This window comes from Narcine bancroftii, chromosome 4, assembly GCF_036971445.1.
Source record: "Narcine bancroftii isolate sNarBan1 chromosome 4, sNarBan1.hap1, whole genome shotgun sequence".
Lineage (NCBI taxonomy): Eukaryota > Metazoa > Chordata > Chondrichthyes > Torpediniformes > Narcinidae > Narcine > Narcine bancroftii.
The window spans coordinates 256,559,845-256,573,957 of NC_091472.1; the positions used below are offsets into that span (position 1 = coordinate 256,559,845).

The 14,113-nt window shown below is 37.3% G+C and overlaps 1 protein-coding gene across 4 annotated transcripts in view; it reads left to right on the forward strand.

The window, feature by feature from the left end:
* The window catches only part of LOC138761894 (myc box-dependent-interacting protein 1-like), a 190,970-nt gene that overhangs the window by 28,682 nt on the left and 148,175 nt on the right, over positions 1-14,113 (forward strand). The window contains exon 2 of one of the 4 annotated variants that reach the window (XM_069934815.1): positions 13,246-13,395. The exons of the other annotated variants lie outside the window; for them this stretch is intronic. Within the exon in view, the coding sequence (XP_069790916.1) occupies positions 13,393-13,395 (3 nt within the window). The 5' untranslated portion in view covers positions 13,246-13,392. The remainder of the gene's footprint in view (positions 1-13,245; positions 13,396-14,113) is intronic. 4 annotated transcript variants of the gene reach the window in all.

Here is a 14,113-nt window from a genome sequence, read left to right on the forward strand (position 1 = left end):
CCAGCTGCACTCACCCCATCATTGCAAAGTGCTTTGGGGGGAGACTGATTTTTATCACATTTAAATCTGTTTGTCCATCACCCTGGACTCTCATCATTATGCCTACTGTCCCAATAGGTCAACTGAAGATGCCATTTCCACAGCACATCACTCACTTGGACAGCTCCAACGCTTGTGTCAGAATGCTGTTCATTGATTTTAGTTCAGCATTCAATACTGTGATTCCCTCCAAACTGATCACCAAACTTTGTCAGCTTGGTATCAGCTCATCCCTCTGTAATTGGGGACTAACTCTCCAATCTGTTAAGTTAGGCAATCTCTTCTCTTCCATTCTCTCCTTGAAAACCTGTGGGCCCCAGGGCTATGTGCTGAGCCCTCTCCTGTATTCTCTTTTCACCTATGACTCTATATGGGTATCTATGTATATACAATCAGATGACAAACTTGTGAATTAGTTTAGGGAAGGTTGTCTGAATTGAAGTATCAAGGAGAGTTGTTAAAAAAAAAAAAAATGTGGTTATAGCCTTGGATTTTAGCCTGGCTTTATTAAATTGTAATAGCTGACACTGTGTTTGACCCAAAATTGGGATAAGAATTTCATTAAAAATTTTTAAATGTAAATTTCAATATACAGCATGGTAACAGGCTCTTTTGGTCCATGAGCCCTGCCACCCTACAACCCTGGTATGTTTTGACAGTGGGAGAAAACATGGGGTGAATGTCCAAACTCCTTACAGATTGCGTGGGATTTGAACCCCTTTCGTGATCACTGGTGCTGTAACAGCATTGTGCTAACTGCGACACTAACTTTTCCACCCCATTTGAAATGAATTAAATTTGATGGCTGTTAGAATAGATGAGTTGGTCTTGTGACCCTTGTCACAGAGGTCACTAACAAGGAGTACATAAGTTTAAGATAACTTTACAAGTGAGCTGGGAAAAGGCTTCATCTAGACAGAGTGATGGATCTGATCTAGTATTTGCTGTACTTGGCAATTAATGACTACTACACCAGCATCACATGGCTATTGACCAAACTGGGAAGTGAATAGTAATTTGGTTAATAACCATATAACCATTAACGGAGCAGAAACAGGCCATGTTGGCCTTTCGAGTCCGCACCGGTTCACTGATTTTGTGCGCCCTCTTCAGGCATTGGTCCCGGTAGATCTTCATTCAATAACGATGGGGGAATTCAGTCGTAGAAATACTTTGGTAAAGTGGATCCACAACTGATTCCTTTTTAATCAGCCTGTTAATGTAATTTGGTTTCAATGCTGTAAATTTCTGCTTCTGACAACTTTGGAATAGTGGCATTTTGATTTGGGTGAAATGCAGTGATTTCTTAATGGTTTGGTATTGAATTTGGCAAGGATCCTGCTCTTGTACATCTTTCAGTAGATTTTGGTTCCATTTAATTCACAAGATGAGTAAAACCTGGGATGTTGAGACTGGTGTAGTTTTCAGTTTCTATTGAGGCAAAGATGAGAGAAAAGGGTAAGGTGCTTGGCTCCATTAAATTAGTTGGTACAACTCACATGATGCCTGTTCAATGTGCTTTCTATCCAGTGGTGGGTGAACACAACCACTTTGCAGATTGAAAAGCTGATAGACAAGAACACACTGTCTTGGACTTGTAAAGTGCTTTCAAAGAGAAATTGGATTCTCATTTTAACCTCTACCTTGGCCAGAAGAATTGGGGACACAGCACAAAACTGGATTCAATCAAAGCAGGATTTGGGGAAAAAAAAACCATTGGAAGCCCTAAAATTGGTCTAAAACCAACTGGCCTGGAGCCTATTCTCTGGTTGCTTAAGGTCATTGCTAATCTTTTACTATTTCCTATTTTTGTTGTTTAACAATTGCTGGTCTTAAATATTTGGATCAAGGATTCAGTGCACACTGAAGTAGATTGGCCATGCTTTTATTCTGAGACTGAGCTTTTAAACTGCAATCAAATGAATCGGCAGCTCTGTCTCCAAGGTGAGTGAATTCTTCTGGTCATCTGGGTATGATTTTACCGCAGGTCTGTGCAGTCACATCAAAACTTGTACTGCATAACTACTTTTTGTGAGGCCTGTGTACTACTGGGATTCCTAGTGGCTTGCTATGATTACCCTGTTTTCTATCTGTAGATACCAGGATAGCAAAAAAATCTCAGTTGAAAATCTTAGCTGTAGATATTTTGGTAACCAGTTTTCATGTTCCCATGCATCATTTATATCTTGTGTAAGAGAGGAATAATGGATGGTGAGAGTGCGGCTTCTGGACACGGCGGGGTCGGGGCAGGGGGCCCTTTGGTGCTCGATCCCGGTTAGCTTTTTGCAAGCTCCGCCCTATGAATCCACTTTAAAATGCTGTTGCCTACAAAAAAAAAGAGGAATAATGCATCTAATGCTGCATTTTTAGGCTAACTTGTTCCAGTATTTCACTGTCTTGCATCTCCCTGAACTTTTCAGCTGTCTTGGTATATACAGATGAGTATGATTAAGCAAGGTCTGTTGTGCACCTTTTGTACTCTGCTCCCACACAGATCACTTCTGCTTCCTCATGGGGTCTACTTTTTTTTTTAAACATAGTTGCTCTTGTCCTTGATGTACTTGAAAATTGCCTTTTGGGATTTCCCTTGATCCTGATCACCAGTAGTATCTACATAGGCACTCCGTTTAATAGTTCTGTATTCCTGTTTGATGTTCTCTACACCAATGTTTTTAAAAAATCTAGCCCTCTAACAACCAGGTTTCCTTGGACTTTCACCCTTAAAACATCATATTGAATGTAACACTAACTTTTGGACAATGCCCCACTTGTTCATAATAGACTTGTCTCGCAGTAGCTACTTCTTGTCTACTTTTGTTTGGGCCTTAGGCTGTGATATGTAGAATGAAGTTGGTGCGTTCTCTCTGGAATGGATGAGGTTGAGGAGGCAGGAAGAATGTTGGCAAAGTCCAGAAAACGAAGTCACAGTCTAATGGTCTGTCATTTAGGACAGAATATAAACTTGTTCACCCAATAGTGGAACTTTTGCCACAAAGATGAGGCCAGTTCATATAGTCAAAGAGATTTGGCCCTTGATGATCAAGAGGTAAAGAGATGTAGAGAGAGAGCAGAAATACCATACTGAAGTCACATGATCATATTTGATGGTGATGCAGGCCTGAAAAGCTAAATTGCCTGCTACGGGATGGAATTTCTATGATTGGAGCAGCACTGTTATTGTAAATCAATGTTAATGACAGTGCCAGGGTCCTGTTTGTCAAGAGTTTATCCCTGTTACGGTGGGTTTACTTCAGGTACATTGATTTTCTCCCATATTCCAAAGATGTACAAGTTTAGGAGGCTAATTGGTCACATGGATGCATTTGGGAACTGTGGACTCATGGGCTGGAAGGACCTGTAATTGCTGTATCTCTCATTTTAAATTTAAAAGCATATAAAATTTCAAAGTTTGTCTATGCGGGGTACTTGCATTGCCTATACATTGAGGGCTATGGGTCAAATGCTGGGTGATGGGAATGATTCCCACTGGATGGAGTGGACAAGTAGTTACTCATTGGAATAATAGTCATTGCATTTTGAGGATTACTGATTTATTAAATTAAAGTGAACACTGGACCTTCATTGAGGTTTTGGGTTAGAAGGTGCTTCAAATGGCTCCATGTGTTGAATCTTTATATAGCATTGAACACATGTCTTCCCTTGTAATTTAATCAACTGCTATTCCTGGGTGTTAGGAAAGGAATTGAATGGAAGGCTTGCCATTAGAGTGGCAGGAGCAGGAAGCTTGCAGTGTTATTGAACTACACAGTTCCAGATTGACATTGGCAAATGGTAGATGCTACTTTTGTATTTCGAAGAGTGAAATGGATGATCAAAATTCTTGTTTGATGGGGGTGTTCCATGTGATGATTTGGGGTTAGACTGATGATCCCTGTTCTCTTCAAAAAAAGTTGAAAAAGTGATTTATATTTAAAAAAAAGTTATAGAAAATATGAAGATATGAAGAATAATGCTACCAAAGAAGGATAAAGACATTACTGTTGTTGCTTATTGAGCAAGTAAAGGAAGAGAGGCCTACCTTAAGAAAGGATCCTGGAGCTGTCCGTAAGGTAGTATGTGCAGAACACAAAAAAGGAAATTTTAGAAAAGATTCCAGACACCAAGAAGACCTGGAAAAGCAAAGGAAAGAACAAGAACGACCTACAATTAAGAAAAATGCAGAAGCTTCTTTATTTTCTGGTGAATTAAAGCAAATGTTGGATTTTTTTCAACAATCCATGGAAATGTTAACTGATGAAGTAAGGAAGAATGGTGATAAGATGGAAAGATTAATGCAACAAGTGGACACTAGGTTTAAAATAGTGGACAGAAAAATTAAAGGGAATGAGTTTGAGATTCAAAATTTGAAAGATCAAATGAAGAAAGCACAAGCAGAGGCAGCTGCAAAGCATGATCAGTTAATGTAAAAAAAAAAATGGACATTTTGGAAAATTTCAGTAGATGGAATAATATTAAGATTGTTGGCCTTAAAGAACGGGACGAGGGTCAAGATTTGAAAAATTTCTGCAACGATGGATACCGGAAAATACATAGAGTTTCAAGAGAGTTTAAAAGGGGAGGAAGGTTTAACCTGTATTGTGCGTGATCTAATATACTGGATAAGATTAATGGATTAAAAGGTCTATTGATAAGCTTATAGAAAGGGATGGTATGATGTTTTGAGTGAGTTGGTGGGAAATGTGAAGCTGACCACTATGCTCTCATGGGCACTAATGCGACTAGTTTTGCATCCCATACAGGTCAGGGTAATAACCATATAACCATTTACGAGCGGAAATGGGCCATGTCAGCCTTTCAAGTCGGCCCCTTAGCCTTAACTCAGGCCTCTTGTTCCAACCTCCCCTGCCCTCCAGGGAAAGAGTCTGTTTATGTCTAATACCTCTATCAAGTCCCTTCTTAGTCCTCTACATTTCAATGAATAAAGTCCCAGTCTCCCTAATCTCTCTGTAAGCCAGGCAACATCCTTGTAAACCTTCTCTGCATCCTCTCCACCTTATCTATATCCTTTCTATAAATTTGGAGACCAGAACTGAGCACAGTACTCCAAACCTGGCCTCACCAATGCCTTAAACAGTTGTAGCATCACCTTCCAGCTCCTATATTCTCTATAATTTATGAAGGCCTTCCTAACCACCCTGTCTACATGGGAATCCACCTTCAGTGAACTCTGTACCATAACCCCCTCCCAGGTTCCTTTGCTCCTCTGCGTGCCTCAATGCCATCCCCTTAACTGTATATGTCCTGTTCTAGTTATTTTTACTGAAATACAACACCTCACACTTGTTTACATTGAATTCCATCTGGCATTTTTCAGCCCACTCTTCCAAACAAACCAAATCCTTCTGTAATCCAAGAAAATCTACCTCACTATCCACCATTCCCCCTATTTTCGTATCATCCATGTATTTGCTTACGCAGTTAACTGTACCCTCCTCCAAATCATCAATATAAATGATAAACAACAAGAGACTCCTTAACATCACGTGCCTCTGAGGTTTTTCCTTTTTTTTGGTTCTTAGCCTGTATTGTTTATAGATGGAAGATATATAGGGAGAGTTGGGTTGGATGGAGAGATGGAGGGGGATGCTGGATGGATACAAGTTTTGATGTCTAATGGCAGGGAAATTGTAATTTAGTATTAATATTAATGGAATTCAGAATCCGATAGAGAAAAAGGTTATTGAATTATATGAAAAAAAAATTAAAGTAGATGTGGCTTTTATATACAAGAAATTCATTTAACAGAAATAGAACCTAGGAAATTAAAGAGAGACTGGGGAAGGGGCTATTCTGTTCATTTAATTCTAAACCCAGAGGAGTAGTGATATTAATAAATAGAAGTTTACCAATTGAAATATTGGCTGTAATGACTGATAAAGTGGAGAGGTATGTGATTTATAAATTGCAAAATATATTCTGAATATTGGATCTTGATGAGTATATATGCACTGAATATCGATGGGGAAAACCTATACAAGATGCTTTTATGCAATTAGCTAATGCAAAAGAGAAAATAATTGAGGATTCAAGTTGGATAGATCAGGAGGAATTATGGTTAAAAAATAAGGTAACAAAACGTGAAAAACTTTATGAATGAAGTGAAACTTGTCGATAGTTGGAGGAAGATGCATCCTGATAGAGATTTATTCATTTTATTCTTATAGGCATAAGACCTATTTCCCTATAGATATGTTTTTAATTGCCTCTCAACTCCAGACAAGAGTTCATAGTATTGAATATCAAGTGAGGATTTTGTCTGACCATTAACTTATGTCAGTTTTATTGGCGGTGGAGCAAAAAAAATAGGTTGTAGATGGAGGTTTAATGCAGCATTGCTGAAATTTTTGTAAATTTATAAGACAACTTTTTATGGTCCTGAATGACATTCTGTAACTAATAAGTTTGTGCTATGGGTTTCTTTGAAGGCTTATTTAAGAGGACAAATAATAAGTCATGTGGCAAAGATTAAAAAAAAGAATATGTATCTGAAGTTGATTCTTTGGATAAAGGAAGTAATAAAAGATGGAAAAAAGAATTGCAAAATCGAGGGAATGATGAATAAAATAAAATATTGGATTTAAAGAAATTGAAGTTTAATACAATACAAACATATAAAGTGGGGAGGGATATAAAATGAAACCAACAAAAATATTATGAATTGGGAGATGAACACAAAGTTTTAGCATGGCAAATGAAGACTGAACAAGTATTGATCAATAGTAACTGTAAAAGATTCTGGTCATCTTGCTTATAAAACAAAAGGTATTGATAATATATTTATTAAATTTTTTAAGAAAATGTACAAATCAAAATCTTGGAAAGATGGGGATAAAATAGATGAATATTTGTCCAAAATTATTTTACCACAGTTAAACCTAGAAGAGAAGATGGAATTAACAAATCCATTTACAGTTACAGAATTATATGATATATTGATGTCTTTACCTAACAATAAGGCTCCAGGGGAAGATGGTTTCTCTCTTGAGTTTTATAAAGAATAAAAAGAGTTATTAGTTCTGATATTTATGGGGTTGTTAGATCAAATAGAAGATCTTTGGGACTTACTTGAGTTGTTTAAAATTGCGCTAATAAGTTATTCCAAAAAAAAGGAAAGGACCCTTTTTTATTTCTTCACATAGACCAATTTCACTATTGAATACTGATTATAAAATTCAGTCCAAACTAATAGCTAATAGATTAGCTAAATGTTTGCCTAAATTGATTAATATGGACCAAACAGGTTTTATTAAAAATAGAAGATCAGCAGATAATATTTAGATTTTAAGTTTAATAGATATGGCTCAGAAAAGAAAAATACCAACAGTGGCTTTAGCTTTAGATGAAGAAATGGCATTTGATAGATTAGAATGGGATTATTTATTTAAAGTACTGAAGGTTTTGGAATTCCGGCAAATTTTATAAATTGGATAAGAGCATTATATAATTCTCCAAAGGTTAAAGTGATTTAAAAATAGACAAATATCAATTTTTGTTATTGTTGTAAAGATCATCTAGACAACGATCTCCCTTTTTATTTGCATTAGCTATAGAACCTTTTGCTGAGGTGATTAGAAGTGATAATGAGATTGAGATAAATGATAAAGAACATAAAATTAGTCTTTTTGCAGATGATGTAATACTATAGCTTACAAACCCTGAAAGCTCATTTAAAAAAAAATTATTGATCGGCGGAGTGTAGGTTAGTATTAGGTTTTAAAGTAAATATTGATAAAAGTGAAGTGCAAGTTTAAAAAAAACAAAACAAAATTTAAATGGCAGAATGGTGCAATTAAATATTTAAGAATTAATGTTGATAAGAATTTATATAATTTATTTAAATTAAATTACACACCTTTACTGAGTAAAATTAAAGAATATTTTATAAGATGGAAAGAATTGCCAATTTCTTTAATCAGAAGGATTAATTGTGTGAAGATGAATAATTTCCTAGAATACAATAAGTTTTTCAATCTTTACAAATTTTTATACCAATAATAATTTTTCAGGGTTTAAATAAAAGTGTAAGATGATTTATTTGGAGGGATTAAATACCTTGGATGGCATTGAAAAATTAGTGGAAATTTGATCAAGGGGGACTTCGATTGCCTAATTTAAAAAAAAATATTATAAAGCAGCTCAACTTAGATTTTTTGTCTTGTTATGAGACCAATGAAAAGATTGCATGGATGCAAATCAAAATGAGTAGAATAAGAGAAAGTAATTCTGAACATGTATAAATGGCATAAGGGATTATTAAAAGGAAAATCAGATACACCATTTTAAGTATATACTTAAAGTATGGAATGGAGTAAATGTAGAAAGAAATGAAGAATTATCAGTTGACTAAAATGATATTAAATCAAAATCCTTTAATTCCTTTTACGGTTAATAATTGTTATTTTGATGTTTGGAGGAATTGTGGAATTTTAAAAAAAAAAGGATTTTTAAAAACTTTTGACCAATTGAAAATTAAGTATAATATACTACAATACTATTTTTTTCTTGTAATCAAAAATCATATTTAAAAAAAATGGTTAGGGAGGAATTTTAAATTCCCAGAACAAAGTCCATTTGAATATCCAATAACCGATACATGTATATCAAATTACAAGACTATTCAGGAAAAGGATTTATTTAAATCTAAATCCAGATTTTTGTTTTTTTGGGGGGAAAGAATTTAAATGTACAGATTCAAGAAGTATCGTCAAAATATGTTATGAAAGTGTAACTAATACAATTAATGTTAGATATCAAATGTTGCAATTTAATTTTTTACTTCAATTATATTATGCTCCATATAAATTACATGCACTTCATTTGAATAGTTCTGATCAATGTTTTGGATGTAATGAAGAAGTAGGATGTTACCTGTATGCAGTCTGGCAATATGAAAAGCTAGATGAGTTTTGGAAGGATACAAGTATTGGGATGAGTTTTGAAGATGCAAATTTTGAAGGATTGCAGAGTATTTTTATTGGGAGATTTTTCCCAATTGAAGTTAGATATTTATCAAAAGAAGTTTTTAAGTGTAGCAATAGCAAATAAATCTATAGCTGTAACATGGAAATCTAGTGATATTGTGGTATTGAATAGAAGACAAAAGGAATTATTAAATTGTATCAGAGAGAATAATGTATAATTTACTTAACAAGTGGGGGAAAAAAAAGATTTGGAAACCCTACATGGATTTTATTGCTATGACTTTACCTGTTGCGTCCACCAACCTTCCCTAGTTATGGTTTAAGATTATTATGTGAACTGCAATTAATTAAAAACTTGTCATAGTTTTATTGTTTATGGATAAATATTGTATATGTTGTTGCAAATGGAAAATAAAATTAAAAATTCTTGTTTGATTGCTTTTTATAGTTATTTTTTAATCATGATTTGTTCTTTTATTCTACTTTATCTATTTTGGTCTTAATGTCATCTCAATTTAGAGTTTCACTTGCTTCTATATATAGCCATTCCATAGTGTTTCTGTTATTGAGCTGTGCCCCTAATCCTCTGAGATTTGTAGCTATATTTGGTGATGATTGTGGCAACTGCCATGCGGAAAGGCATGCCACAGTTGTCCTTTAGGTCATCCTCCAAAAGAGGCAATCTCAAACTCTGAATTTTAAGCAGAGAACAAGATTGAGTATGCGAGAAGTTTGCTCAAGTTAGTGCACTTGATTTTTGATATTGGATATACAGCATGGTAACAGACCCTTCTGGCTCATGAGCAAGCTACTCTCAAATAGAGCCACTTGACTAATTCATGTGCTATCTTTTGCATGTCTTCTAAATGTGAAAGAAAACCCACACAAAGTGAGAATGTACAAGTTCCTTGTCCTCAGTTTTTTTTTGTTTTGGGCAGGTGGTGCTTTCTCCAATTGCACTGCCAACTTTATTAGCTGCTGAATTAGAATATGTATCATCGAACAGTACAGCACAGGAACAGTCTCTTTATGTCCTGTTAGAGACATAGGAGACTACAGATGCAGGAATGTGAAACCAAATCCAGCCTACTGGATTAACTCAGTCAAGCAACATTAGAGGAAAAGAAAGGATGATGTTTTGAGCTGAGGACCTTTTTCAAGATGTGATAAAGGGGTTTAGTTCAAAATTAACCATTGCTTTACTCCTTCTGCTGCTTGACTCGCCCAAGTTCCTCCAGGAGGGTGTTTAGTTCTAATCCATGCTGTTTGTGCAGAACACTATGCCAAATTAATTTTTTTTGCCTGCACAGGATCAATATTCTCCCCCTCTCCCCTTTCCCAGCATATTAATGAGTAGAAACTGATGGAACACCTACTTCCATCAATGTTCCTTGAAACCTGTTCCAGGCACCGACTACTCTAAAAATTTTTTGACTCCTTTAAGTGTTTCCTTTCATCTATAAAAAGATAGCCCTCTAGCATTTGACATTTTCTTTAAACTCTGGGGAGGAAAAAGGTTGAGCACTTTATCTATTTTATAAACTTCTCTAAAATCTCCTATCTGTGGGCAGCACGGTTAGTGTAGAAATCAGGACAAGGGTTCAAATCCCATCCCGTTTGTACATTCTCCCTGTGTCTGCGTGGGTTTTTCCCAGGAGACTTTCGAAAACCTGGGGGTTTGGATCAATCAGGTGTGTGTATAATAAATAGATAGTAAAATTTAGAATCTCCCTTTAATCTTTGCTCTAACCCAGTGGTTCTCAACTATTTTCTTTCCATTTGTGTACCACTTTAAATATTCCCTCTGCTATTGGTGCTCTGTGATTAGTAAGGGATTGTTTAAGGTGGTATGTGGGCGGAAAGAAAAAGTTTGAAAACCACTGTTTTAATCGTACCTCATTGACTCGTTATGTGCAGGGTTTCACAACTCCAAAGGAAATGGACCAATGATAATTTTCCTCAAGCAAAATATTTCAGTAACAATTGGGTCTAGAGCAGTGATTCTCAACCTTCCCTTCCCACTCTCATACCACCTTAAACAATCCCTTACTAATCACAGAGCACACCAATGGCATAGGAATTATTTAAAAGTGGTATGTGGGTGGAAAGAAAAGGTTGAGAACCACTGCTCCTCTATAGCTCACACAGCTTAATAGCATCTGAATGAAGCTTTCCAACAATTCCACATCCTTTCTGTAGCAAGGAAACCAATTGTTGAATCTCGGAACTTGTTTGGTGTTGGAATGGAAATTTATTGGAAGAAATGATTTTGGTAGATGTCATCCTGGTCCCTCCCTTGACAAGTAAATGGCACATTTCCTGATGAAAGGATTGGTGGAGTGAAAACTAGTTTCTATATTAATGGAAAGCTTGGTACAGTGTAATAAGATGGAACATAGGGCTGTAGTAACTAGGATACTTTGAAAATCATTAGCTGCATTCAGCACTTTATATAAAAAATAAACAACTAATAAAGTACAGATTGGAAATCAGGTTGGTGTAGTTTGTACAGATATTCAGAGCTATTACCTAAAATAAACATTGGATTAGAGTAAAATATTGCTTGAAGATAGAATTTTTAAAAAATACCAAAACATTTTCAGAATGTCTTTTTAGCTTGTGATTAATTGTTACAGCTCAGCATTAAGTGGTGAATGTGTTTGGTGAAACAAAGTGGGAATGTGAGGTATGAAGATGACATTGCAAAGTGATCATAGCCTGGTTGAATGGGCAGATAGGAACAAAATCAGTTTTCTCTTTTGGTAGGAAAATGGGAAAACAGACGTCCTGCTTTGCGGAAACTGCCAAAATGTTTGGCCTGGAAGTCAGCCTGAAGAAAACTGAGGTCCTCCATCAGCCAGCTCCCCACCATGACTACCAGCCCCCCCACATCTCCATCGGGCACACAAAACTCAAAACGGTCAACCAGTTTACCTATCTCGGCTGCACCATTTCATCAGATGCAAGGATCGACAATGAGATAGACAACAGACTCGCCAAGGCAAATAGTGCCTTTGGAAGACTACACAAAAGAGTCTGGAAAAACAACCAACTGAAAAACCTCACAAAGATGAGTGTATACAGAGCCGTTGTCATACCCACACTCCTGTTCGGCTCCGAATCATGGGTCCTCTACCGGCATCACCTACGGCTCCTAGAACGCTTCCACCAGCGTTGTCTCCGCTCCATCCTCAACATCCATTGGAGCGCTTTCATCCCTAACGTCGAAGTACTCGAGATGGCAGAGGTCGACAGCATCGAGTCCATGCTGCTGAAGATCCAGCTGCGCTGGATGGGTCACGTCTCCAGAATGGAGAACCATCGCCTTCCCAAGATCGTGTTATATGGCGAGCTCTCCACTGGCCACCGTGACAGAGGTGCACCAAAGGTACAAGGACTGCCTAAAGAAATCTCTTGGTGCCTGCCACATTGACCACCGCCAGTGGGCTGATATCGCCACAAACCGTGCATCTTGGCGCCTCACAGTTTGGCGGGCAGCAACCTCCTTTGAAGAAGACCGCAGAGCCCACCTCACTGACAAAAGGCAAAGGAGAAAAAACCCAACACCCAACCCCAACCAACCAATTTTCCCCTGCAGCCGCTGCAACCGTGTCTGCCTGTCCCGCATCGGACTTGTCTGCCACAAACGAGCCTGCAGCTGACGTGGACTTTTACCCCCTCCATAAATCTTCGTCCGCGAAGCCAAGCCAAAGAATTGTTACAGCTCAGCATTAAGTGGTGAATGTGTTTGGTGATACAAAGTGGGAATGTGAGGTATGAAGATGACATTGCAAAGTGATCATAGCCTGGTTGAATGGGCAGATAGGAACAAAATCAGTTTTTTCTTTTGGTAGGAAAATGGGAAAACAGGATATTAAATCTTTCATCTTAAGGGCACCTTTTCACTAAAATGTAGTTGTTATCTCTTCAAAGGACCAAGCTGTGGAGTTGAGTGAAATAAGGGGATGTACAAATGAAACTGCTGTAAAGTGAGGAATTTAACCTTGAGCCATTGAGATTTTACTGAAATTTAATATTCTTCAAGGATTTGGAGTAGATGCTTGATTGTAATTGGAGAGCATTTTATTTGGGATCTTGGAATGTGTGGATGCTATTTTCTGTGGGTGAGGCAAGTTATTATATTTGATGTTTCCTCTGGTCTCCAAATTGGTGAGACTAAACAGAGACTTGGGGACTGTTTCGCAGAGAATCTGCATTCCATCTGCAATGACCATCCTTTTTTCCTGCTTGTATTCCCTTTTAGCTCTCCTTCCCATTCCCACACGTGACCTGTCAGGCCTAGGCCACTTCTACTGCTAGTGAGGTACGATTAGTGGAGAAGGAACAATTACGGACGATTCAGTGGAGAAGGAACAACATCTTGTATTCTGCCTGGGCAGTCTGCAGCCCAATGGTATGATTGTAGAATTTCAAATTTCAGGGGTGATGATCCCCTTCTCTCATTTGTACTCCTTTGCTTTTTTTTTGTTCCCCACTGGATTCTTCTGCTCTCTTCAGTTCCATCTAGTCTCTTGATTCCACTGTTCCCGATGAAGTCCAGTTTATTGTCATCTGATTGTACCAGTACAAACAGATTTGATAGCATCCTCTGGTCCTCAGTGCAAAACATGCAGATGTACAATTAGACGACACACACATATAGACAAACAGTATTCATCTAAACAAATAAATAATAAATATTGATTAATGAATATTATTCTCTGATGGTTAGTGTGAGCAGTTCCTTTGGTCATCATTCTCACTTCCTGTGGGAAGGAGCAGTTCCTCAGCATGTGATGGCACTGGCTCAGATTCTCCTGTATTATTTTCTCAACAGGAAAGATGTTTGCAGAAAAGGGACCTCAATGATTTTGCACATCAATTTCATGGCTCCGATGCAAAACATCGACTGCCTTTGGCTGCTTTATGACCCGCTGAATTTCTTGTGACCTATTGCCATTCACACCTTCCCTAATTATCAGATTGTTGCACTAACAGCCTTTCTTTTTAATCTCTCACTGCTCTGTATGACTCCTCTTCCTCCACCTACAATGTTTGATTCTTGTGCTCATTTCTCCCCCCCCCCTTGCCCCCATGGCATCTGGCATTTTGCTTCATCTGTTGTATTCCAC